Source organism: Chroicocephalus ridibundus, chromosome 21, assembly GCF_963924245.1.
Source record: "Chroicocephalus ridibundus chromosome 21, bChrRid1.1, whole genome shotgun sequence".
Taxonomy (NCBI): Eukaryota; Metazoa; Chordata; class Aves; order Charadriiformes; family Laridae; genus Chroicocephalus; species Chroicocephalus ridibundus.
Window position 1 is genome coordinate 3372290 of NC_086304.1, and position 25793 is coordinate 3398082.

General features: G+C 56.4%; 1 protein-coding gene across 1 annotated transcript; it reads right to left on the bottom strand.

Annotated features, from left to right (window-relative positions):
• Positions 1 to 23800: 23800 nt before the first annotated feature.
• LOC134525878 (uncharacterized) lies at positions 23801 to 25450 on the bottom strand. The gene is made up of 3 exons (XM_063357175.1): positions 25313 to 25450; positions 24556 to 24991; positions 23801 to 24420 (listed from the first exon to the last, which is right to left on the bottom strand). The coding sequence occupies exons 1-3, from the start codon at positions 25448 to 25450 to the stop codon at positions 23801 to 23803; spliced, it is 1194 nt and encodes a 397-aa protein (XP_063213245.1).
• Positions 25451 to 25793: the final 343 nt, after the last annotated feature.

The following is a 25793-nucleotide window of genomic DNA, read 5'->3' on the forward strand; positions in this document are numbered from 1 at the left end:
CTGGGGCTGCCCACGACCTTTCCCCCTTCAGCCCTACCGGCTCCCAGCTTTGCCCGTGCCACCCTGTCACCTTCTCATGCTGGAAAAAGCCAGGGGAAGGCAGCCCTGTGGGGTTGGGGTGCTGTGCTGGGGGCTGGATTTGTCCCCCGTGGGTCTGAGCTCCCGGCCGGAGCTGGCCGTACTGCAGAGAGAGAGACCCTGGAGGGCTGAAATCAGGAGACGGGATTGGACCTGGATGAGCTGGAGAGGTGGGCCCGAGCAAACCTCGTGAAGCTCAACAGGGCCAAGTGCAGGGTCCTACACCTGGGTGGGGACAACCCTCAGTAGGGGCTGGGGGATGAGGGGATAGGGAGCAGCCCTGCGGAGGAGGACTTGGGGGTCCTGGTGCATGAAAAGCTGGATGGACGTGAGCCAACGCTGTGCACTCTCAGCCCAGAAGGCCAACCGCATCCTGGACTGCATCAAAAGAAGCGTGGGCAGCAGATCCAGAGAGGGGATTCTGCCCCTCTGCTCCGCTCGGTGAGAGCGCTGTGTCCAGCCCTGGAGCCCGCAGCACAAGAAGGACACGGAGCTGTTGGAGCGGGGCTGGAGGAGGCCATGGAGATGCTCCAGGGGCTGCAGCCCCTCTGCTGTGGGGACAGGCTGAGAGAGCTGGTGGGGTTCAGCCTGGAGAAGAGAAGGCTCCGGGGAGACCTTGGAGCCCCTTCCAGGCCCTCAAGGGGCTCCAGGAAAGCTGGGGAGGGGCTGTTTGCAAGGGCACGGAGCGACAGGACGAGGGGCCATGGCTTTAAACTAGAGCGGGGCAGGTTTAGATCAGCCATTAGGAAGAAGTTCTTTCCACTGAGGGTGGTGGGACACTGGCCCAGGGTGCCCAGAGAGGGGGTGGAGGCCCCATCCCTGGAGACATCCAAGGCCAGGCTGGATGAGGCTCTGAGCAACCTCATCTAGTTGACGATGTCCCTGCTCGCTGCAGGGGGTTGGACTGGGTGGCCTTTGGAGGTCCCTTCCAACCCAACACATTCTGTGGTTCTTTGAAGGAGGGACAGGAGGCACCCAAAAGGGCAACTGATGCCCCCAAACAGCTCCGAGCAGGGGGACTGAGGGCTGTGGGGCTTGTGCCGCTCAGAAACCAGTACATGGGGTGGTGATTCCTGGCTGCTCCCCATCCGTCGGGAACGAGGGAAGCTGCTCAGACACGTCGTGTTTGCACAGCCGTGCAGTGGTTACGACACCCGTCCCCACGCCTCTGCCACCACCCAGGGCCCCCTTTCCCTGGGACTCCCAGCCCTGGGTGCTGCTGTTTTACCCCAAAAGCTTCGGGGGGAGCCTGGGGCGGGGAGGGCGGGATAACACTGGGATGTGCTCTGGGATCTGGGACAGCTTCCAGGAACGGGGCTCTTCGGGAAATCCTGCTGGAAGCTGTGACTCAGCACGGGGAAAGGGAAGCAGTCGATCGCCGGGGGGGGATGGACTTCCATCCCCAGTCTGTTTTTCTTTCTTACCCCAGTTTCCTCCCTCAAAACTCTCCTTTTTTTTGCATTGGGGAAAAAATACTTCCCCTCATCCAACCCCTCCCAAACTGGAAACGGTTCATGTAAATCCAAAGGATTTTTCAAACCTGGGAGCTGAGGGTGGGAAACCTGCCGCTCTTCTTGGATTTTGCACTTCCACCTGCAGTTTGCAAACTCCTTTTTGTGCCCCCTTAACAATAAAATAGGAGCCAGCTGGGGGCGGGGGATAAGTGTTATTTCCCCCTTTTTGCAAGAGCAAATCCCAGCCGGACCCATCCTGGCCGCAGTGGGGGATTTTGGGAAGGTGTTTCTCTTTCTTGCTGCCGCTGGGGGTGTGTTTGCAGTCAAGGCTTTGGCCCCGTTCGCAGACGGACCATCTGTGCTGCCATATGGTTGTCACCGAGACGCGCCGCAGCCACGTGTGCGGAGCGGACATCGCTGAGAGCATCGTCCCCCGGCCGGGATGGACCCTCCCGAGTCCCTCTGCCACCAGGTTCCAAGTGGCACGGGATGGTGGCCGTGGTGAGAAGCCCTGGGGCTGCATCGGGCTATGGTGGACCTGAGATGCCCTTGTTCCTCCTGGCCGGCCCCGGTACCAGCCTGGTTGCATTTAAGAACAAGACACAGAGGGTGCCGGCGTGGTCCTCGCTTCTCTCTTGCAGAATTGCAGCCCCATCTGCTGCTAAGGGAACTGGTTCTCTCTTAGAATCACGGAATCCTGGAATCGCCGAGGTTGGAAGGGACCTGTCAGATCATCGAGTCCAACCGTCACCCTAACCCTGACAAAAACCATCACCAACCCGTATCTCTAAGCACCACGTCTGCACGGCTTTTAAATCCCTCCGGGGATGGTGCCTCCACCACTGCCCTGGGCAGCCTCTTCCAATGCTTGATAACCCTTTTGGTGTAAAGTTTTTTCCCAGTATCCATCCTAAACCTCCCCTGGCACAACTTGAGGCCGTTCCCTCCTGTCCCATCGCCTGTTCCTTGGGAGAAGAGACTGATAAAATCTGCTTTTCTGCCAGGGAGTGTCATGGATGTTCCGTCTCCAGCCTTGCGCACCGTGTGTGAGATCCGGGGTTTTTTCCCTGCCGTGCTGCTACCCAGGGATCCAGGAGAGGGCCCAGGTACAGGGCAGCCCAGGGGAAGAGGCAGACGGATGCATGTGACCAGGAAAATGGGTGTCTGGGTGTCTTCTAACCATCAGTGGGCTCTCACTGTCCCTCCCCATAGCGCACAGCCACATCCGCACGTCCCCCGGGGGGTGTCAGATCACAGCTGAAACCATGCAGATCAGTAGCGAGGATTGGAGTTTGAGAGTTATGTGGGCTCCTAGACATGTAGGAGGGGGAATTTGGTGGGATTTTCAGCAGCCCCTGTCTGGATTAAGTACCTGGGATTAGGAGGGACGTGTGGTCTGAACTGGGGCAGCCTCCCAGCAGGCTGAGGCCCTTGTAGAAATGAGATACCAGGATGAAGGATGGCAGCAGTCGGTGCAGTCATCAGTTATTTATTCTGATTTTTCATGCAATACATCAGTGTGAAGAAGAAAGAGACCCCCCCCTCCCTCCACCCACCACCGTTACCCTGCAGTAACCACAGCTCGACTCAGCTGCTTCAAAGCCTCCGTGAGGCTGGAGCACGGATTCTGCTCAGCTCTTCGGGGAGCAGAAAGGTGTAACCAAAACCATTGAGTCTACAAAAGTGGGACTTTCCCCCCACCCCCCCACCCCAGCCTCAAGGATTTTCAGGCCCCAGAATGAGTACGATCGAGCTCCTGGCGTTTTTAATCGTTTTTTTTCCCATGTTGCACAGCAGAAGCTAACAGGAGAGCCAGTCATGGGGCTAAGAGAGACATGAGTGCAGCGAGATGCAAAACAGTCATGCCACAGGGTAGAAGAGATGACAGGAACACAAAGGACAGACCCGAGGAATCCAATTAGAGCAGAAAAGTGACTACATACTGCGTTAAGGTGGGTAGACATGATCCAGGAAGGAAGAAGCTGGAGATCCTGGGGTAACTCTCTGCCTACCTGCTGAGGATTTGTTAGGTGGAAAACCCCCAAACCCACTTGACACCCTCACAGAGCACCCCGTTAACCCTTTTGTGTCGAACAGTTCTGTGTCACCCCACGGTGACACCCTGAGCTGAAAGCAGAGCGAAGAAGTGATTGAAGAGACTTGGAGAAGCCCCACCAGCTCCAGGGAGAGGACCTCGCTTAAGATGTCTTGGCTTCATCCCCGGCAGGACGACTCGGTGCCTCCTGTGAGACAGGGGGCCCCTGGCTCTGCTTGGTGCAAAGACGTGGGTCCTCCTCCCGTTGAGGTTGGGCATCGCTCACTTGCCTGGGGCTCCTCTTGCTCTTCTCCTCCTGCCATGGCTGCCGGCTCTTCTCCGGCAGGGGAAGCTCTGCATCCTCGTGGCAGAGGTTGGCTTCATCTCTGTGGGGTGGCTGGGGATGGCCCGGCTCAAAAGCTTCCTGTGGCTCTGGAGCCTGGGGCAGAAGTGGGCAGCTCTTGGCCTCCCTGTCCTCAGGCTCCATCACCTGGCAGCTGGATTCAGGCTCCCGCGGGACCTGCTTCCTGGCAGCTTTTGATCTATCTCCCTGGGGCTGATGCTCCTTCTCTTCCGTGTCAGGTATCTGGGGGCGTTGGCTGTCCCTCCTGTCCTCCTTGGGCTTTGCCCGGCAAGGGGCACCCTTAACACCATCCAGATGGGATGCAGGAACCTGGTGAGCACCTTCCTTCACCCCTGTTTCACACCTCTCCTGTGGCTCACTGAGATCCCCTGCGTTTTCCTGGGAGCTAGAAGCTGGCGTAACCCTTTGCCGTAGAAGTTCGGGCTCCTTTGTTTCTTGCTCGTCCCTTTGGGGTCGTGGCTCTGGCTGGATGCTCTTGTCACAGAGGACTGCTGGTGGCTGGGGTGACACGGAGCACTTCTTCACGTAGATGGGCTGTCCCTGGTTATGGGGCTGTTGACAGACAATCTCGTAGGTGGTAGCTTCAGGATGCTTCGAATTCTGGATCACGTGGATCAAGTACGCAACAGTCTGAGGGTCACAGGACTGAGGGAGGACCCGCACCTCTGGCTGTACATCTGGCTCAGCGGGGATATAACGGACCCTCACGTCTGTGACAGAGGCCGTCTCTCCTGGAAGGCACAGGTCTCTGTTATCCACATCCACGGTTTGATAGAGACGCTTCTCGTGCATCTGTCCTTCGTCCAAATGTGTCACATCAGGCTCACATGTTTCTTCCTCATCTAAAAGGATTTCATCCTTTTTGAGCTCGCATCTTTCTCGTCTCTCACATGTGTCTCTCTGGTCGGTGGTGGCACCTCGCTCTTCCCTCTCGCGTGTCTGGCGGCTGCTGCGCTCATAGACCTGCAGCTCCAGCTCCCGTTGGCGATCGATCCTCCTCTCCCGCACGGGCTCTTCCCTCTCTCTTCCTTTGACAATCCTCCTCTCCTCCTCTGCTTCTTCGCACTCACGGGGACAGTCCCTCCTTTCCACGTCCTCACGTGGCTCCCGTTCCCGGGACACGCGGCGGATCTTCACGTCGGCTTCTGCTGCCGCTACGGCGGTCTCTCTTGTCCTCTCGTATCTCACCGACTCACGTTGTCTCCTGCCATCGTCTTCTGGCTCGCATCTTTCTCGTCTCTCGCATGTGTCTCTCTGGTCGGTGGTGGCACCTCGCTCTTCCCTCTCGCGTGTCTGGCGGCTGCGGCGCTCATAGACCTGCAGCTCCAGCTCCCGTTGGCGATCGATCCTCCTCTCCCGCACGGGCTCTTCCCTCTCTCTTCCTTTGACAATCCTCCTCTCCTCCTCTGCTTCTTCGCACTCACGGGGACAGTCCCTCCTTTCCACGTCCTCACGTGGCTCCCGTTCCCGGGACACGCGGCGGATCTTCACGTCGGCTTCTGCTGCCGCTACGGCGGTCTCTCTTGTCCTCTCGTATCTCACCGACTCACGTTGTCTCCTGCCATCGTCTTCCGGCTCGCATCTTTCTCGTCTCTCGCATGTGTCTCTCTGGTCGGTGGTGGCACCTCGCTCTTCCCTCTCGCGTGTCTGGCGGCTGCGGCGCTCATAGACCTGCAGCTCCAGCTCCCGTTGGCGATCGATCCTCCTCTCCCGCACGGGCTCTTCCCTCTCTCTTCCTTTGACAATCCTCCTCTCCTCCTCTGCTTCTTCACACTCATGGGGACAGTCCCTCCTTTCCACGTCCTCACGTGGCTCCCGTTCCCGGGACATGCGGCGGATCTTCACGTCGGCTTCTGCTGCCGCTACGGCGGTCTCTCTTGTCCTCTCGTATCTCACCGACTCACGTTGTCTCCTGCCATCGTCTTCTGGCTCGCATCTTTCTCGTCTCTCGCATGTGTCTCTCTGGTCGGTGGTGGCACCTCGCTCTTCCCTCTCGCGTGTCTGGCGGCTGCGGCGCTCATAGACCTGCAGCTCCAGCTCCCGTTGGCGATCGATCCTCCTCTCCCGCACGGGCTCTTCCCTCTCTCTTCCTTTGACAATCCTCCTCTCCTCCTCTGCTTCTTCGCACTCACGGGGACAGTCCCTCCTTTCCACGTCCTCACGTGGCTCCCGTTCCCGGGACACGCGGCGGATCTTCACGTCGGCTTCTGCTGCCGCTACGGCGGTCTCTCTTGTCCTCTCGTATCTCACCGACTCACGTTGTCTCCTGCCATCGTCTTCCGGCTCGCATCTTTCTCGTCTCTCGCATGTGTCTCTCTGGTCGGTGGTGGCACCTCGCTCTTCCCTCTCGCGTGTCTGGCGGCTGCGGCGCTCATAGACCTGCAGCTCCAGCTCCCGTTGGCGATCGATCCTCCTCTCCCGCACGGGCTCTTCCCTCTCTCTTCCTTTGACAATCCTCCTCTCCTCCTCTGCTTCTTCGCACTCACGGGGAGAGTCCCTCCTTTCCACGTCCTCACGTGGCTCCCGTTCCCGGGACACGCGGCGGATCTTCACGTCGGCTTCTACTGCCGCTACGGCGGTCTCTCTTGTCCTCTCGTATCTCACCGACTCACGTTGTCTCCTGCCATCGTCTTCCGGCTCGCATCTTTCTTGTCTCTCGCACGTGTCTCTCTGGTCGGTGATGGCACCTTGCTCTTCCCTCTCGCGTGTCTGGCGGCTGCGGCGCTCATAGACCTGCAGCTCCAGCTCCCGTTGGCGATCGATCCTCCTCTCCCGCACGGGCTCTTCCCTCTCTCTTCCTTTGACAATCCTCCTCTCCTCCTCTGCTTCTTCGCACTCACGGGGACAGTTCCTCCTTTCCACGTCCTCACGTGGCTCCCGTTCCCGGGACACGCGGCGGATCTTCACGTCGGCTTCTGCTGCCGCTACGGCGGTCTCTCTTGTCCTCTCGTATCTCACCGACTCACGTTGTCTCCTGCCATCGTCTTCCGGCTCGCATCTTTCTCGTCTCTCGCATGTGTCTCTCTGGTCGGTGGTGGCACCTCGCTCTTCCCTCTCGCGTGTCTGGCGGCTGCGGCGCTCATAGACCTGCAGCTCCAGCTCCCATTGGCGATCGATCCTCCTCTCCCGCACGGGCTCTTCCCTCTCTCTTCCTTTGACAATCCTCCTCTCCTCCTCTGCTTCTTCGCACTCATGGGGACAGTCCCTCCTTTCCACGTCCTCACGTGGCTCCCGTTCCCGGGACACGCGGCGGATCTTCACGTCGGCTTCTACTGCCGCTATGGCGGTCTCTCTTGTCCTCTCGTATCTCACCGACTCACGTTGTCTCCTGCCATCGTCTTCCGGCTCGCATCTTTCTCGTCTCTCGCACGTGTCTCTCTGGTCGGTGGTGGCACCTCGCTCTTCCCTCTCGCGTGTCTGGCGGCTGCGGCGCTCATAGACCTGCAGCTCCAGCTCCCGTTGGCGATCGATCCTCCTCTCCCGCACGGGCTCTTCCCTTTCTCTTCCTTTCACAATCCTCCTCTCCTCCTCTGCTTCTTCGCACTCACGGGGACAGTTCCTCCTTTCCACGTCCTCACGTGGCTCCCGTTCCCGGGACACGCGGCGGATCTTCACGTCGGCTTCTGCTGCCGCTACGGCGGTCTCTCTTGTCCTCTCGTATCTCACCGACTCACGTTGTCTCCTGCCATCGTCTTCCGGCTCGCATCTTTCTCGTCTCTCGCACGTGTCTCTCTGGTCGGTGGTGGCACCTCGCTCTTCCCTCTCGCGTGTCTGGCGGCTGCGGCGCTCATAGACCTGCAGCTCCAGCTCCCGTTGGCGATCGATCCTCCTCTCCCGCACGGGCTCTTCCCTCTCTCTTCCTTTGACAATCCTCCTCTCCTCCTCTGCTTCTTCGCACTCACGGGGACAGTCCCTCCTTTCCACGTCCTCACGTGGCTCCCGTTCCCGGGACACGCGGCGGATCTTCACGTCGGCTTCTGCTGCCGCTACGGCGGTCTCTCTTGTCCTCTCGTATCTCACCGACTCACGTTGCCTCCTGCCATCGTCTTCTGGCTCGCATCTTTCTCGTCTCTCGCATGTGTCTCTCTGGTCGGTGGTGGCACCTCGCTCTTCCCTCTCGCGTGTCTGGCGGCTGCTGCGCTCATAGACCTGCAGCTCCAGCTCCCGTTGGCGATCGATCCTCCTCTCCCGCACGGGCTCTTCCCTCTCTCTTCCTTTGACAATCCTCCTCTCCTCCTCTGCTTCTTCGCACTCACGGGGACAGTCCCTCCTTTCCACGTCCTCACGTGGCTCCCGTTCCCGGGACACGCGGCGGATCTTCACGTCGGCTTCTGCTGCCGCTACGGCGGTCTCTCTTGTCCTCTCGTATCTCACCGACTCACGTTGTCTCCTGCCATCGTCTTCCGGCTCGCATCTTTCTCGTCTCTCGCATGTGTCTCTCTGGTCGGTGGTGGCACCTCGCTCTTCCCTCTCGCGTGTCTGGCGGCTGCGGCGCTCATAGACCTGCAGCTCCAGCTCCCGTTGGCGATCGATCCTCCTCTCCCGCACGGGCTCTTCCCTCTCTCTTCCTTTGACAATCCTCCTCTCCTCCTCTGCTTCTTCGCACTCACGGGGAGAGTCCCTCCTTTCCACGTCCTCACGTGGCTCCCGTTCCCGGGACACGCGGCGGATCTTCACGTCGGCTTCTACTGCCGCTACGGCGGTCTCTCTTGTCCTCTCGTATCTCACCGACTCACGTTGTCTCCTGCCATCGTCTTCCGGCTCGCATCTTTCTTGTCTCTCGCACGTGTCTCTCTGGTCGGTGATGGCACCTCGCTCTTCCCTCTCGCATGTCTGGCGGCTGCGGCGCTCATAGACCTGCAGCTCCAGCTCCCGTTGGCGATCGATCCTCCTCTCCCGCACGGGCTCTTCCCTCTCTCTTCCTTTGACAATCCTCCTCTCCTCCTCTGCTTCTTCACACTCATGGGGACAGTCCCTCCTTTCCACGTCCTCACGTGGCTCCCGTTCCCGGGACACGCGGCGGATCTTCACGTCGGCTTCTACTGCCGCTACGGCGGTCTCTCTTGTCCTCTCGTATCTCACCGACTCACGTTGTCTCCTGCCATCGTCTTCCGGCTCGCATCTTTCTCGTCTCTCGCATGTGTCTCTCTGGTCGGTGGTGGCACCTCGCTCTTCCCTCTCGCGTGTCTGGCGGCTGCGGCGCTCATAGACCTGCAGCTCCAGCTCCCGTTGGCGATCGATCCTCCTCTCCCGCACGGGCTCTTCCCTTTCTCTTCCTTTCACAATCCTCCTCTCCTCCTCTGCTTCTTCGCACTCACGGGGACAGTTCCTCCTTTCCACGTCCTCACGTGGCTCCCGTTCCCGGGACACGCGGCGGATCTTCACGTCGGCTTCTGCTGCCGCTACGGCGGTCTCTCTTGTCCTCTCATATCTCACCGACTCACGTTGTCTCCTGCCATCGTCTTCCGGCTCGCATCTTTCTCGTCTCTCGCACGTGTCTCTCTGGTCGGTGGTGGCACCTCGCTCTTCCCTCTCGCGTGTCTGGCGGCTGCGGCGCTCATAGACCTGCAGCTCCAGCTCCCGTTGGCGATCGATCCTCCTCTCCCGCACGGGCTCTTCCCTCTCTCTTCCTTTGACAATCCTCCTCTCCTCCTCTGCTTCTTCGCACTCACGGGGACAGTCCCTCCTTTCCACGTCCTCACGTGGCTCCCGTTCCCGGGACACGCGGCGGATCTTCACGTCGGCTTCTGCTGCCGCTACGGCGGTCTCTCTTGTCCTCTCGTATCTCACCGACTCACGTTGCCTCCTGCCATCGTCTTCTGGCTCGCATCTTTCTCGTCTCTCGCACGTGTCTCTCTGGTCGGTGGTGGCACCTCGCTCTTCCCTCTCGCGTGTCTGGCGGCTGCTGCGCTCATAGACCTGCAGCTCCAGCTCCCGTTGGCGATCGATCCTCCTCTCCCGCACGGGCTCTTCTCTCTCTCTTCCTTTGACAATCCTCCTCTCCTCCTCTGCTTCTTCGCACTCACGGGGACAGTCCCTCCTTTCCATGTCCTCACGTGGCTCCCGTTCCCGGGACACGCGGCGGATCTTCACGTCGGCTTCTGCTGCCGCTACGGCGGTCTCTCTTGTCCTCTCGTATCTCACCGACTCACGTTGTCTCCTGCCATTGTCTTCTGGCTCGCATCTTTCTCGTCTCTCGCATGTGTCTCTCTGGTCGGTGGTGGCACCTCGCTCTTCCCTCTCGCGTGTCTGGCGGCTGCGGCGCTCATAGACCTGCAGCTCCAGCTCCCGTTGGCGATCGATCCTCCTCTCCCGCACGGGCTCTTCCCTCTCTCTTCCTTTGACAATCCTCCTCTCCTCCTCTGCTTCTTCGCACTCACGGGGACAGTCCCTCCTTTCCACGTCCTCACGTGGCTCCCGTTCCCGGGACACGCGGCGGATCTTCACGTCGGCTTCTGCTGCCGCTACGGCGGTCTCTCTTGTCCTCTCGTATCTCACCGACTCACGTTGCCTCCTGCCATCGTCTTCTGGCTCGCATCTTTCTCGTCTCTCGCACGTGTCTCTCTGGTCGGTGGTGGCACCTCGCTCTTCCCTCTCGCGTGTCTGGCGGCTGCTGCGCTCATAGACCTGCAGCTCCAGCTCCCGTTGGCGATCGATCCTCCTCTCCCGCACGGGCTCTTCCCTCTCTCTTCCTTTGACAATCCTCCTCTCCTCCTCTGCTTCTTCGCACTCACGGGGACAGTCCCTCCTTTCCATGTCCTCACGTGGCTCCCGTTCCCGGGACACGCGGCGGATCTTCACGTCGGCTTCTGCTGCCGCTACGGCGGTCTCTCTTGTCCTCTCGTATCTCACCGACTCACGTTGTCTCCTGCCATTGTCTTCTGGCTCGCATCTTTCTCGTCTCTCGCATGTGTCTCTCTGGTCGGTGGTGGCACCTCGCTCTTCCCTCTCGCGTGTCTGGCGGCTGCGGCGCTCATAGACCTGCAGCTCCAGCTCCCGTTGGCGATCGATCCTCCTCTCCCGCACGGGCTCTTCCCTCTCTCTTCCTTTGACAATCCTCCTCTCCTCCTCTGCTTCTTCGCACTCACGGGGACAGTCCCTCCTTTCCACGTCCTCACGTGGCTCCCGTTCCCGGGACACGCGGCGGATCTTCACGTCGGCTTCTGCTGCCGCTACGGCGGTCTCTCTTGTCCTCTCGTATCTCACCGACTCACGTTGTCTCCTGCCATCGTCTTCCGGCTCGCATCTTTCTCGTCTCTCGCACGTGTCTCTCTGGTCGGTGGTGGCACCTCGCTCTTCCCTCTCGCATGTCTGGCGGCTGCGGCGCTCATAGACCTGCAGCTCCAGCTCCCGTTGGCGATCGATCCTCCTCTCCCGCACGGGCTCTTCCCTCTCTCTTCCTTTGACAAGCCTCCTCTCCTCCTCTGCTTCTTCGCACTCACGGGGACAGTCCCTCCTTTCCACGTCCTCACGTGGCTCCCGTTCCCGGGACACGCGGCGGATCTTCACGTCGGCTTCTGCTGCCGCTACGGCGGTCTCTCTTGTCCTCTCGTATCTCACCGACTCACGTTGTCTCCTGCCATCGTCTTCCGGCTCGCATCTTTCTCGTCTCTCGCACGTGTCTCTCTGGTCGGTGGTGGCACCTCGCTCTTCCCTCTCGCATGTCTGGCGGCTGCGGCGCTCATAGACCTGCAGCTCCAGCTCCCGTTGGCGATCGATCCTCCTCTCCCGCACGGGCTCTTCCCTCTCTCTTCCTTTGACAATCCTCCTTTCCTCCTCTGCTTCTTCACACTCATGGGGACAGTCCCTCCTTTCCACGTCCTCACGTGGCTCCCGTTCCCGGGACACGCGGCGGATCTTCACGTCGGCTTCTACTGCCGCTACGGCGGTCTCTCTTGTCCTCTCGTATCTCACCGACTCACGTTGTCTCCTGCCATCGTCTTCCGGCTCGCATCTTTCTCGTCTCTCGCACGTGTCTCTCTGGTCGGTGGTGGCACCTCGCTCTTCCCTCTCGCATGTCTGGCGGCTGCGGCGCTCATAGACCTGCAGCTCCAGCTCCCGTTGGCGATCGATCCTCCTCTCCCGCACGGGCTCTTCCCTCTCTCTTCCTTTGACAATCCTCCTCTCCTCCTCTGCTTCTTCGCACTCACGGGGACAGTCCCTCCTTTCCACGTCCTCACGTGGCTCCCGTTCCCGGGACACGCGGCGGATCTTCACGTCGGCTTCTACTGCCGCTACGGCGGTCTCTCTTGTCCTCTCGTATCTCACCGACTCACGTTGTCTCCTGCCATCGTCTTCCGGCTCGCATCTTTCTCGTCTCTCGCACGTGTCTCTCTGGTCGGTGGTGGCACCTTGCTCTTCCCTCTCGCATGTCTGGCGGCTGCGGCGCTCATAGACCTGCAGCTCCAGCTCCCGTTGGCGATCGATCCTCCTCTCCCGCACGGGCTCTTCCCTCTCTCTTCCTTTGACAATCCTCCTCTCCTCCTCTGCTTCTTCGCACTCACGGGGACAGTCCCTCCTTTCCACGTCCTCACGTGGCTCCCGTTCCCGGGACACGCGGCGGATCTTCACGTCGGCTTCTGCTGCCGCTACGGCGGTCTCTCTTGTCCTCTCGTATCTCACCGACTCACGTTGTCTCCTGCCATCGTCTTCCGGCTCGCATCTTTCTCGTCTCTCGCACGTGTCTCTCTGGTCGGTGGTGGCACCTTGCTCTTCCCTCTCGCGTGTCTGGCGGCTGCGGCGCTCATAGACCTGCAGCTCCAGCTCCCGTTGGCGATCGATCCTCCTCTCCCGCACGGGCTCTTCCCTCTCTCTTCCTTTGACGATCCTCCTCTCCTCCTCTGCTTCTTCGCACTCACGGGGACAGTCCCTCCTTTCCACGTCCTCACGTGGCTCCCGTTCCCGGGACACGCGGCGGATCTTCACGTCGGCTTCTGCTGCCGCTACGGCGGTCTCTCTTGTCCTCTCGTATCTCACCGACTCACGTTGTCTCCTGCCATCGTCTTCCGGCTCGCATCTTTCTCGTCTCTCGCATGTGTCTCTCTGGTCGGTGGTGGCACCTCGCTCTTCCCTCTCGCGTGTCTGGCGGCTGCGGCGCTCATAGACCTGCAGCTCCAGCTCCCGTTGGCGATCGATCCTCCTCTCCCGCACGGGCTCTTCCCTCTCTCTTCCTTTGACAATCCTCCTCTCCTCCTCTGCTTCTTCGCACTCACGGGGACAGTCCCTCCTTTCCACGTCCTCACGTGGCTCCCGTTCCCGGGACACGCGGCGGATCTTCACGTCGGCTTCTGCTGCCGCTACGGCGGTCTCTCTTGTCCTCTCGTATCTCACCGACTCACGTTGTCTCCTGCCATCGTCTTCCGGCTCGCATCTTTCTCGTCTCTCGCACGTGTCTCTCTGGTCGGTGGTGGCACCTCGCTCTTCCCTCTCGCGTGTCTGGCGGCTGCGGCGCTCATAGACCTGCAGCTCCAGCTCCCGTTGGCGATCGATCCTCCTCTCCCGCACGGGCTCTTCCCTCTCTCTTCCTTTGACGATCCTCCTCTCCTCCTCTGCTTCTTCGCACTCACGGGGACAGTCCCTCCTTTCCACGTCCTCACGTGGCTCCCGTTCCCGGGACACGCGGCGGATCTTCACGTCGGCTTCTGCTGCCGCTACGGCGGTCTCTCTTGTCCTCTCGTATCTCACCGACTCACGTTGTCTCCTGCCATCGTCTTCCGGCTCGCATCTTTCTCGTCTCTCGCATGTGTCTCTCTGGTCGGTGGTGGCACCTCGCTCTTCCCTCTCGCGTGTCTGGCGGCTGCGGCGCTCATAGACCTGCAGCTCCAGCTCCCGTTGGCGATCGATCCTCCTCTCCCGCACGGGCTCTTCCCTCTCTCTTCCTTTGACAATCCTCCTCTCCTCCTCTGCTTCTTCGCACTCACGGGGACAGTCCCTCCTTTCCACGTCCTCACGTGGCTCCCGTTCCCGGGACACGCGGCGGATCTTCACGTCGGCTTCTGCTGCCGCTACGGCGGTCTCTCTTGTCCTCTCGTATCTCACCGACTCACGTTGTCTCCTGCCATCGTCTTCCGGCTCGCATCTTTCTCGTCTCTCGCACGTGTCTCTCTGGTCGGTGGTGGCACCTCGCTCTTCCCTCTCGCGTGTCTGGCGGCTGCGGCGCTCATAGACCTGCAGCTCCAGCTCCCGTTGGCGATCGATCCTCCTCTCCCGCACGGGCTCTTCCCTCTCTCTTCCTTTGACAATCCTCCTCTCCTCCTCTGCTTCTTCGCACTCACGGGGACAGTCCCTCCTTTCCACGTCCTCACGTGGCTCCCGTTCCCGGGACACGCGGCGGATCTTCACGTCGGCTTCTACTGCCGCTACGGCGGTCTCTCTTGTCCTCTCGTATCTCACCGACTCACGTTGTCTCCTGCCATCGTCTTCCGGCTCGCATCTTTCTCGTCTCTCGCACGTGTCTCTCTGGTTGGTGGTGGCACCTTGCTCTTCCCTCTCGCATGTCTGGCGGCTGCGGCGCTCATAGACCTGCAGCTCCAGCTCCCGTTGGCGATCGATCCTCCTCTCCCGCACGGGCTCTTCCCTCTCTCTTCCTTTGACGATCCTCCTCTCCTCCTCTGCTTCTTCGCACTCACGGGGACAGTCCCTCCTTTCCACGTCCTCACGTGGCTCCCGTTCCCGGGACACGCGGCGGATCTTCACGTCGGCTTCTGCTGCCGCTACGGCGGTCTCTCTTGTCCTCTCGTATCTCACCGACTCACGTTGTCTGCTGCCATCGTCTTCCGGCTCGCATCTTTCTCGTCTCTCGCATGTGTCTCTCTGGTCGGTGGTGGCACCTCGCTCTTCCCTCTCGCGTGTCTGGCGGCTGTGGCGCTCATAGACCTGCAGCTCCAGCTCCCGTTGGCGATCGATCCTCCTCTCCCGCACGGGCTCTTCCCTCTCTCTTCCTTTGACGATCCTCCTCTCCTCCTCTGCTTCTTCGCACTCACGGGGACAGTCCCTCCTTTCCACGTCCTCACGTGGCTCCCGTTCCCGGGACACGCGGCGGATCTTCACGTCGGCTTCTACTGCCGCTACGGCGGTCTCTCTTGTCCTCTCGTATCTCACTGACTCACGTTGTCTCCTGCCATCGTCTTCCGGCTCGCATCTTTCTCGTCTCTCGCACGTGTCTCTCTGGTCGGTGGTGGCACCTCGCTCTTCCCTCTCGCGTGTCTGGCGGCTGCGGCGCTCATAGACCTGCAGCTCCAGCTCCCGTTGGCGATCGATCCTCCTCTCCCGCACGGGCTCTTCCCTCTCTCTTCCTTTGACAATCCTCCTCTCCTCCTCTGCTTCTTCGCACTCACGGGGACAGTCCCTCCTTTCCACGTCCTCACGTGGCTCCCGTTCCCGGGATACGCGGCGGATCTTCACGTCGGCTTCTGCTGCCGCTACGGCGGTCTCTCTTGTCCTCTCGTATCTCACCGACTCACGTTGTCTCCTGCCATCGTCTTCCGGCTCGCATCCTTCTCGTCTCTCGCATGTGTCTCTCTGGTCGGTGGTGGCACTTCGCTCTTCCCTCTCGCGTGTCTGGCGGCTGCGGCGCTCATAGACCTGCAGCTCCAGCTCCCGTTGGCGATTGATCCTCCTCTCCCGCACGGGCTCTTCCCTCTCTCTTCCTTTGACAAGCCTCCTCTCCTCCTCTGCTTCTTCGCACTCACGGGGACGGTCCCTCCTTTCCACGTCCTCACGTGGCTCCCGTTCCCGGGACACGCGGCGGATCTTCACGTTGGCTTCTGCTGCCGCTACAGCGGTCTCTCTTGTCCTCTCGTATCTCACCGACTCACGTTGTCTCCTGCCATCGTCTTCCGGCTCGCATCTTTCTCGTCTCTCGCACGTGTCTCTCTGGTCGGTGGTGGCACCTCGCTCTTCCCTCTCGCGTGTCTGGCGGCTGCGGCGCTCATAGACCTGCAGCTCCAGCTCCCGTTGGCGATCGATCCTCCTCTCCCGCACAGGCTCTTCCCTCTCTCTTCCTTTGACAATCCTCCTCTCCTCCTCTGCTTCTTCGCACTCACGGGGACAGTCCCTCCTTTCCACGTCCTCACGTGGCTCCCGTTCCCGGGACACGCGGCGGATCTTCACGTCGGCTTCTACTGCTGCCATGGCGGTCTCTCTTGTCCTCTCGTATCTCACCGACTCACGTTGTCTCCTGCCATCATCTTCCGGCTCGCATCTTTCTCGTCTCTCGCATGTGTCTCTCTGGTCGGTGGTGGCACCTCGCTCTTCCCTCTCACGTGTCTGGCGGCTGCGGCGCTCATAGACCTGCAGCTCCAGCTCCCGTTGGCGATCTATCCTCCTCTCCCGCACGGGCTCTTCCCTCTCTCTTCCTTTGACAATCCTCCTCTCCTCCTCTGCTTCTTCGCGCTCACGGGGACAGTCCGTCCTTTCCACGTCCTCACGTGGCTCCCGTTCCCGGGACACGCGGCAGATCTTCACGTCGGCTTCTGCTGCCGCTACGGCGGTCTCTCTTGTCCTCTCGTATCTCACTGACTCACGTTGTCTCCTGCCATCGTCTTCCGGCTCGCATCTTTCTCGTCTCTCGCATGTGTCTCTCTGGTCGGTGGTGGCACCTCGCTCTTCCCTCTCGCGTGTCTGGCGGCTGCGGCGCTCATAGACCTGCAGCTCCAGCTCCCGTTGGCGATCGATCCTCCTCTCCCGCACTGTGTCTTTCCTCTTTGCATCATGTCTTTCTTCCCAGTTGTTTACCTGACTGATATCTCTCTCACTTTCTGTATAGTCAACCTTATGTTCATAGATACGTCTCTCTGGCTCACAAGTCTCGTTGTACTTGACGTCAAGTTCTAGCGGTTCCTCTATGTATGTCTGATGTGGGCGTCTTGAGTCCAGACATTCAGGCTCACGTGTCTCGTTGCTGATGTGTTCAAATGCTTTTTGTTCCAGCTCACGTAGGTGGTAGCGGCTTGTCTCTTTTGTGACTAATTCAGGTTTACGTGGCTGATTGCGACTTCCTCTATCTGCTTCTTGTGGCTGCTGGTTGCTTTGATCGTATGCTTGTATTGCTGTCTCATGTGGCTGATGGCTACTCCACCGGTTTGGCAGTGGTTGAGCTTCCCTCGTAAGGCTGCGACTCCTTGCATCTGCCAGTTGTTCTGGCTGAGGCTCCTCTTGATTTTGCCTTTCATCTGCCTGAAGTTCCTGCTCATGTGCTTGCAAGCTGCCACGCTTGCAAAGTTGTACTTCTCCTCTTCTGTCTGGCTCCGGTGGTTGACGTCTTCTCTGGTTGTTCCATTGGTCGCATGGCTCCTGGCTTCGTTCTTCGTATACCTGAGGGATTGGCTCCCCCGGCTCCCTTCGTTTTGTGTAGTTTCTGCTTTGTGTTTTATGTTGCTGGTGATGACTCCCTATTTCCTCTAGTGTTTCAAGTTCCTTGACCCTGGTTTCTCGTTGCAGCTCATATTCACTGGCGGGATCATGATTACTCTCACAAGTTTGTTGTTCCTCTTCCTGGAGCTGCTGACGGCTCCCTCTGTTATTAATTTCAGGCTCTTGGAGTGACTTGCTACTGGCCGTTAGCTTTGTTCTTTGCCTAAGGCATGGTCCATTCGGCAGGTACCAGTAGCAGGCCTTAGCCACTCTGAACGCCAAAAGCAGGAACTCATTAAAATCTATTTCCCCGTCACCATCCCACTCCAGAAACTGCAGAATCTTGTCAATCGTCTGAGGGTCATGTGGCGTCTGCAGGGAAAACACACACAGGGGAACAAGAAAGGGATTTTAGCCTTCCTGCTTCTTGTCAGAGAAATGCAAAGACAGGAGCAATTGCAGTCTTTTCTCCTTCCATATCTCACACCTTCACAGCAAAAACACTATGTCTTTGTTCTCCATTTTCCTGGTTGCTCCCTGGCTGCAGCTAACTAGTTCTCTTCTCTTTAAGATATACTTTATCCCTCTACTGGATGCATTTTCTTCCTACCTTTGAAAGAAAACCATACCTCTCCACAGCTCATTTTCCAGCTTTTGCCCATTTGCTCATGGCAAAATGGATTGGAAGAGCTGTCAAAGCAGTTGGTATAAAAGAACTCAACTGCTGATCTCTTTTGGTAAAAGCCTCACAATCCCCACCGTCATAAGAATCATCCCCTCCCCAGGAGGAGATTTTGCAGTCCCTGCACTCAAGTCTTGGCTCAAGCCCTCCCCCTTGCAGCAGCACTCACAGCTATGACATCTGCAAACTCCCTCTGGATTAATTCTTTCATCTTCCTTCGGCTGAGGTTGGAGCAGTCTCCATCTTCCTTTGCATATTGGTGAAAGACGCTGCTGATGATGGAAATGCTGTCTAAGAAGCGAGACATCTTCCTGCAGATTCAAGCAAGCCTGCAAAAAAAGGAGCAGACCTAAGGGTGGGAGATTTGCTTGTCTCTGAGCGTGAAAAGGAGGGAGAATTGCTGGGGTCAAGCTGCATGTGTTAATGGGATGCTGAGTGCCATGTGTTGTGTGTCCCCTCCTGTGCCACGGCGAGCTCTGTTTCACCAGAGGACTGGGAAGAAATTCAAATGCTTAGGGGTTTTAGTGGGATGGGGAGTGTCCTTCAACTTATCTACTGACGTGTTTGAATGACGTTTGATAGGGGATGGCAGGATGCCTGCATTTATGGATCGCAGGGAGGGGACTGGGGATGATGACTCAAGAGATGCCCCAAGAACCCATCCCCATGGGGCAATACCAGGTACTTATGTTTCCAGGACCCACGCTACTGTCTCTACCTGGCACTGAGGTACACTGGCTTCTCTGGAACGGGTTAGAGGATGTCTAACGCAGCGCTGGCATGGCCTGAGACAAGATCTAGTTGGGTCAGAGACAGGTGGAGTGCTCACAGGGAGTTAAAACAAGGCCTGTGGCTGATGTTCCTGTGACCCATAGTAATGCAAAACAGTTGATAAAGCTTTCTTTAAGCATCAGTTCATTGGCAAATAGACTTTGGCCAGAGGGGAACTGCCAGATCACCTAGGTCAGAGCTACTTATTTAATTTTACTGGGATCTGCATGGCAGAAAGCAGTGCTCCTGTTGGAGCTTTGTGTCTGGAAACCTCAGAAGCCACCTCCTTCCTTCCTCCTCACAGGATCCCCAAGCCTGTTCTCAGGCACATCAGTGCTGAGACCTCAGCTGTCAGCTGGGGAAACTGTGCCGTGTCTGCCTTGCCGCTTCTGTAACATGCGCATAGGCATGAACACATGGGCACACCTCTGCATATGAAATCCCATGTTTTGGTGTTTCTGTAGAAACCGGAAAATTCCTCCCATCTGTTCATTCTGGCTGGGAGCTGACTCCAGACCAAAGTCAGGCACAAAACCTGGCTCCCTCCCTCGTTTCCCCTTTGAGAAAAGCTGCCTCTACACACGGACACACAACGAGAGCATGCGGGTGTCCCAATAACACAAACCAACATTTCACTGGATAGAAACGCAAAAGACTCTCAGAAAATACTGCGGCAGGAATGACACTGCTACCCAACATGAATCCCATAGAAATAGCATGTCCTTGCCCGGTAAAGTGCATGTTTCAGAAGGAGTGACTTACCCAAATCACCAAGGGGATCGAGTGGGGTTCCTGTGAAGCCGTGCGGAGTGATCAGAGGACCTGAGTGCTTTTATAGGGTCCTTGACGGAGCTGCAGAAAGGAGACACCCTTTGTGGACATTGTCCTGATTCATCTTTGGCCAAGCCCAGCTGCACCTTCACGTCCTCAAACGGGTTATTTAACTTATCATCCCCTTACCTATCATTTTAACCCAGAAATAGCAGTTGCCATGTGGCAATTCAGGCACTGGCTGGTTCCACCTAATCCAGACTGTAAAGTTATTTTACAGGCTGATTGTATTTCAGATTTTAAAAGATCTAGAGTAGCTATGAAGTGTATATATGTATTAATGGGAGGGTGTATTTTTATATAAATGTGTGTTTGTATAGGTATGAATTTTTATATGTATAATACACACACAAAAATAGTACCAGAACGAAATTTTGAGGATGGGGACAGAAGCGCTGATGGTGGCAGAACACACGATGAGCAGACCAGGGACAGATGAGATCTGTATGGCCCGTGATCCTGGTACCACAATACCAGAGATTATTTTTATTTGCTTTTTCTGCAGTTCCTTTGGCACCTTGGGCCTGAAGTCAATGGGGTTTAGGTCTGGCTTTTGCTCACAGAAGGACAGAAGAAGACCTAAGTGCTATGAAAATGGTGAAATGCAGGTTCACAGCAGTGAGATCCCCCAGTTCCTCCAAGATCTTGGCTTGTGTGGCGTCCTTGTAGAGCGTGCTGCAAGATGTAATTTATTTTTTGTAATTTCTTATCAAGGATCTTTTTTGTTATATTATCCAGGTCTTTGTTGGAAAAAACCCAACCCAAAAAAGAACATTTTTAAATGGCAAAGTTTGCAAAATGCATTTTCGTACAAGAAAACATCTGTTCAATAAGCAATGACTTTTCATTGAGAAAAATCACGATAAAATTTTTTTCATATTAACTGTCTTCCATGAATGACTTTCATTTCAACTTTGCTTGATCTTTAATTAAAAATAAAAGCAGAAACCTCTCTGCTGAGAGGTCGATTCATGTTGAATCTTCATCTGGTTGCCCTAGGCAGCTTTTGCTGTAATTACCTCTACAACCTTCTTCTTTTTTTTTTTTTTTTTTAAATCTTTTAACAGTAAATTAATTAGAGACCAACTGGTTTCGTTATTCACCCCGGACTCTCCCACTACACAGAGCAAATAAGGAAGATACCAGCTGTGCCACCTGGGCCCCTGCTTTTGGTTTTGGAGGTAGGATGCTGCCTTGACACGCGTGACGGAGACATTGCAGAGAGCCTCCAGAGCATGAACTTGTCACGCAGCCTTGGGTGAGTGGCTCATCTGGCCCATCTGTAAGGTAAGATCATACTGGGTGTAGGAGTCTAATTAATTAGTGCTGGTTACACCTTGGGGATACTCATACAAGTGCGTACGAAGGATTGTTACTAACCATACTTCATTTTTGAGCTTTTTTTCAAGATTAAATTATACTTGTGCAAATTATACCCCACCTGTGGGATAATAATACCCTTGGGAAACTGTAATTTTATGGTAGATTGGAGTTATTATTAAAATTAGAGTATTACAGTGCAGCTTGGTGTCCTGTAACAGTCGGTAATCCCCCCGGCAGGGGCTGGGGCAGTGCGGGATGGATGGGTGCCATTCGGGTATCGACGCACGAAAAGGTACGTTGCGTTTCGGCCATGTTCACCTGCTTCCTTGTGCTTTGCTGCCATGCAAAGCAAGACGTTTCAAAGCACTGAAACCCCCTTTTCTCCAATGGTTTGGTTTTCCCCAAAAATACTTTCATGAGATGGGACTTGGGTCGGTTTTGAAAAGCTGTTACGCAGGAGGGTGGGCTCCGTCCTTCTTTTTACCCAATTCTGCACCCGTCCCCGTCAACATTTATATAGGGTGACTGAACTTGTATTTCATTGATCTTAGAGGAATTGGGTTCCTCGTGGGGTGTGTAGAAGACCTTTTCTCTTCCAACACCACACAGGTTTACAGGACTCTTAAGTATTTGCATCAGTGGGATAATTTTCATGTTCTACTTAAAATGAACAAAAAAAAAAAATGCTTAACTTCAAATATGACACTCCTGATGGCAAAAGGAGTGTTATTCAGAATACAGCGTATGATTAACATGTCCCTAACAGGGCTTGTGTGAACTGGGAGGTCAGGTTTTTATTGATGCTGCAAAAGGTGGTGGTTGAGGGACAGACCGACTACAGGGGGATGGTTTGGTCTGGTGACTTTAGACCCTAAGCCGGAACTACTGAGAAGCAAAGAGCTATTGGACAAACCTCTGAGACCTGGAGTGGGTCCAGAGGAGGCCCTGGAGATGCTGGGAGGGCTGGAGCCCCTCTGCTGTGGGGACAGGCTGAGAGAGCTGCGGGGGTTCAGCCTGGAGAAGAGAAGGCTCCGCGGAGACCTTGGAGCCCCTTCCAGTCCCTCAAGGGGCTCCAGGAAAGCTGGGGAGGGACTCTGGAGCAGGGAGGGGAGCCCTGGGACGAGGGGGAAGGGTTTTCCACTGGAAGAGGGGAGACTGAGATGAGATGTGAGGCAGAAATTCTTGGCTGTGAGGGGAGTGAGCCCCTGGCCCAGGTTGCCCAGAGAAGCTGTGGCTGCCCCATCCCTGGAAGGGTTCAAGGCCAGGTTGGACGGGGCTTGGAGCAACCTGGGCTGGTGGGAGGTGTCCCTGCCCAGGGCAGAGGGGGAGAGCTAGATGAGCTTTAAGGTCCCTCCCAACCCAAACCATTCTGTGATTCTATTTTACAAGAAAAATGGAATTCCCTGGAAAATGGAATGTTTTGAAGAATGTCTCAGATGGATTGGGGTTTTGACAGATAGGTGATGAAATTTAAGTCTTGACTCTCCCATCGGGTGCCCACAGCTGTCATGAAGTAGGTCAGAACTTTTTTTTTTTTAATACGTTTCATCAGTAGTAGAGCAGACTGGTGTACTTTGTGTCTAATACATTGGATTTTGACATTAGGACTTTTAAACCAAATCATTTTTGTGATGTACATTCTGGGGATAGTTTTGAAATGCTGGTTTTTCTGATTCAGCGCTTAGCAAATTGTGAAATTCTGGGGTGTCCCAGAGGAATGACGTTTTATTTTCCAGTGAGGTCTCTGCGTGCTGCTTGTCACTGGCCACAAAGCAGGTGGTGCGGGTGCATTTATCGTGTGCTGATTTTGCTGATAGGTCGCAAGTGAAAAACAGGCTGAGCATCACCCTCCCTGCGGGATGCCGAGCCCTGGGCCTGCCTGGTGGTCCAGCACGTCTGAACCCCCTAATAAACCTCACTGACTTCACCAGACTGCTCATGCCCACAGAGTTACCCACATTCCTATGTGCGCATCTGGACAAGAGCCCGAGGACCTGGTACCCTGAACCGCCTGAGCTGACTCTGAGTTTGGGATTGGCTCCGTTTGCATGTGGTTTGCATGTCAGCTTTTTCCCTCTGACCTCCCAGTTATTGCTGGGACTGGATGTACCCGAATAATCCTTTTTTCCTGTGTTTAATATATCTCCACTCCTTCCTTTGGAGACTTCCATAGCTAATAGGGATTTGTGATCTTCATAGCATGCTCCACATTCCCCTTGCTTCTGAGACTACTACTAAGTGAGGTTAAATAGGACAAATCTCTCCCATTCAGCGTTAAGCAGCTGTTTATTCTTTCCACAGCAGACATGAAAAATGCCCGGAGCAGATGGATGCTGGGAGGAATCTTTTCAGGTTGGCCGTGCTTTTGTGTTAATCCAGACTTCTACTCCCTTGGAAGACATCTCTTGCAGGGATGTCACGTCCCAGCCCGCAGGGAGCAATCGATCCACCTCGGCTAAATGGCAAAGGCGGCTGAGCAGCAGCTCCTTTGGGTTATTCACCCCCAAGACACACCTGCATCTCTGTAGCCATCCCTCCACCTGCACCCTGGGGCAACCTGGCCGTATGTGATGCAAGGGATGGATGCTCACGCAAGGGATGGACCCCATCATGTCACCCTGGCTGTTTGCTCAGAGCCAGGCTGAGGGCACGCTGGCAGCAACACAATGGGACACTGTGCCGTTTTGTCTTCAGTTTTATTTTTTTGCTTACACAGGCAGAAGCAGCCCAAGACAGAGTAAGAGGGAAGGTCTCTAGTCATGCATAGCCCAGTACAAACCAGGGGAGGTGAAGCCCAGGGTTAATAAGGAATTGGGCAAGAGATGACAAATAGAAATGCAAAACACAGAGTGGGGCCGGGGCAAAATGTACCTCCTTGCGGTGGGCAACATCTTCACTTAGACTTGCCTTTACTGCTGCGGTGGCCACTGATACAGAGACTGCAGAACCTGTTGCTCTGTAGGGGGTTGTTTGTGCTGATGAGTGTCTTGAGGTTGTACTGGACAAGATGGAGCCTCTGCCCCGCTGTGCTCCTGCTCCAGCACCTTGGATTCAAGGACCCAGTGGAAAGCTGGGTTGTGGTGCGTTCCCTGGGGCTTGGGATCCTGACAGGGGCTTGCACCCTGCTGTGGGGGTAGCAGCTTCTGGGTCTTGTCAGGGTTGGGGTCCTGCTGAGGGGCCTCGCAGACCTGCGTCTTGTTCTTTGGGTTTCTTCTTTGTGTCTCAGAGGGACAATTCAGGTCCTGCTCTGCTGACTCTGTCTCTGGACTCTGATGGTGGTTTGAACCCTGTCCTGGTGCCTCTGTTTTTTTGGCCTGGTGGGTTTTTGGGTCCTGTTTTGGTGACTTAGTCTCTTCAGCCTTATGAGTATTTCTGTTCTGCTCTGGGGTTGCAGTGTCCAGAATCTCACCTCTCTCTGGATCCCCTTCTGATGCTCCAGTCCTGTCATCCTGATGGTTGTCCCGGTCCTTCTCCTTTGTCTCACCCTCCAGGGTTTGTTGGTTGTCCCGGTCCTGCTTTGGTGTCTCACCTTCCTTGGTTTGTCGGTTGTCCCGGTCCTGCTTTGGTGTCTCACCTTCCTTGGTTTGTCGGTTGTCCCGGTCCTGCTTTGGTGTCTCACCTTCCTTGGTTTGTCGGTTGTCCCGGTCCTGCTTTGGTGTCCCACCCTCTTGATTTTGATGGGTGTCCTGGTCCTCCTCCTCTGTCTCACCCTCTTGGTTTTGACGGGTGTCTTGGTCCTTCTCTGGTGTCTCACCCTCTTGGTTTTGACAGGTGTCTTGGTCCTCCTCTGGTGTCTCACCCTCCTGAGTTTGATGGTTGTCAGTGTCCTGAACCTGATTGTTCACACCCTGCTCGGGGACCTGCTGGTTGCAGGAGACCCTCCCTGCTGTGTGCGGCCTTGATGGCTGCTCCCCATCTGCCTTCTCTTCCTCTGTCAGCTCTTGACCATCTTCCTGCCCCTGGCCAGGCTGCAGCGGCTTGTAACAAGCCTTGGCTGTGCGGAAAACCAGGCTGAGCAACTCACTGAAGTCAACCCTGTGGTTGCTGTCGTCATTCAGGACGCGCAGCACTTTCTTGACAGTTTTGGGGTCCTGGGGGTTCTGTAAAGAGACAAACGGTCTTGACAAAGCCCATGAGCCATTTGTGCCACCACTCTAGGAGCACTCAAGCAGTCTCAGGGCAGAAATCCAGCCCCATGGCCCCCCACACTGTGGCTTGTGTTGCTCCCCACAACGAGCTCTACAAGCTGCTGGCACAGAGTCAATGATCATCCTCTCTTTTTCCCTATAGATCCTGGGTTTTGAAGGCATCTGTGCCTTTCCCAGGGAGCCAGGTGTCCTGTACACCCACACGGGAGAGCCTGGCTTTACCGATCCCAGTCCTACAGCCCAAAGGTGCCAGTGGCAGGGCCAGATCCTCACCTCCATCGCGTCCTCGAACTCCTGCTCAATGAGCTGCCTCAGCTCCTCCCTGCTCAGGGGGCTGCAGTTGCCGTCGCTTCCGCCACACAGGTAGACAGGAGCACCGATGTCATGGATGTTTTCCTCGGGCTGGGCCATCTCCTTGCGAAACTGAGGTAGCCTGTGAGAAAAACACAGACAAAAAGGGCTTTTTTTTTCTTTGTCTGGTTTTCAGATAAGTTGCTATTAAAAAAACACTGTGAGAGGGAAAGAAGAGCCAGAGAAGGGCACAGATAAAATGAGACTATGTAAGGGAAGGGAAAGAGAGAGCAAGGAAAGCACATCTGGAAAACGGAACTCAGCTATGGAGATGACTGGGATTGAGGACCAGCAGGTGATGGCTGGAGAGGTGAGAGACAGCGAGAGCTGAAAGGCTGGGGGCACACAGTGAGGGAGGAGAGCAAAAAAAATCCCATTTGGCTTTCTCTGGAGCAGAGCAGAG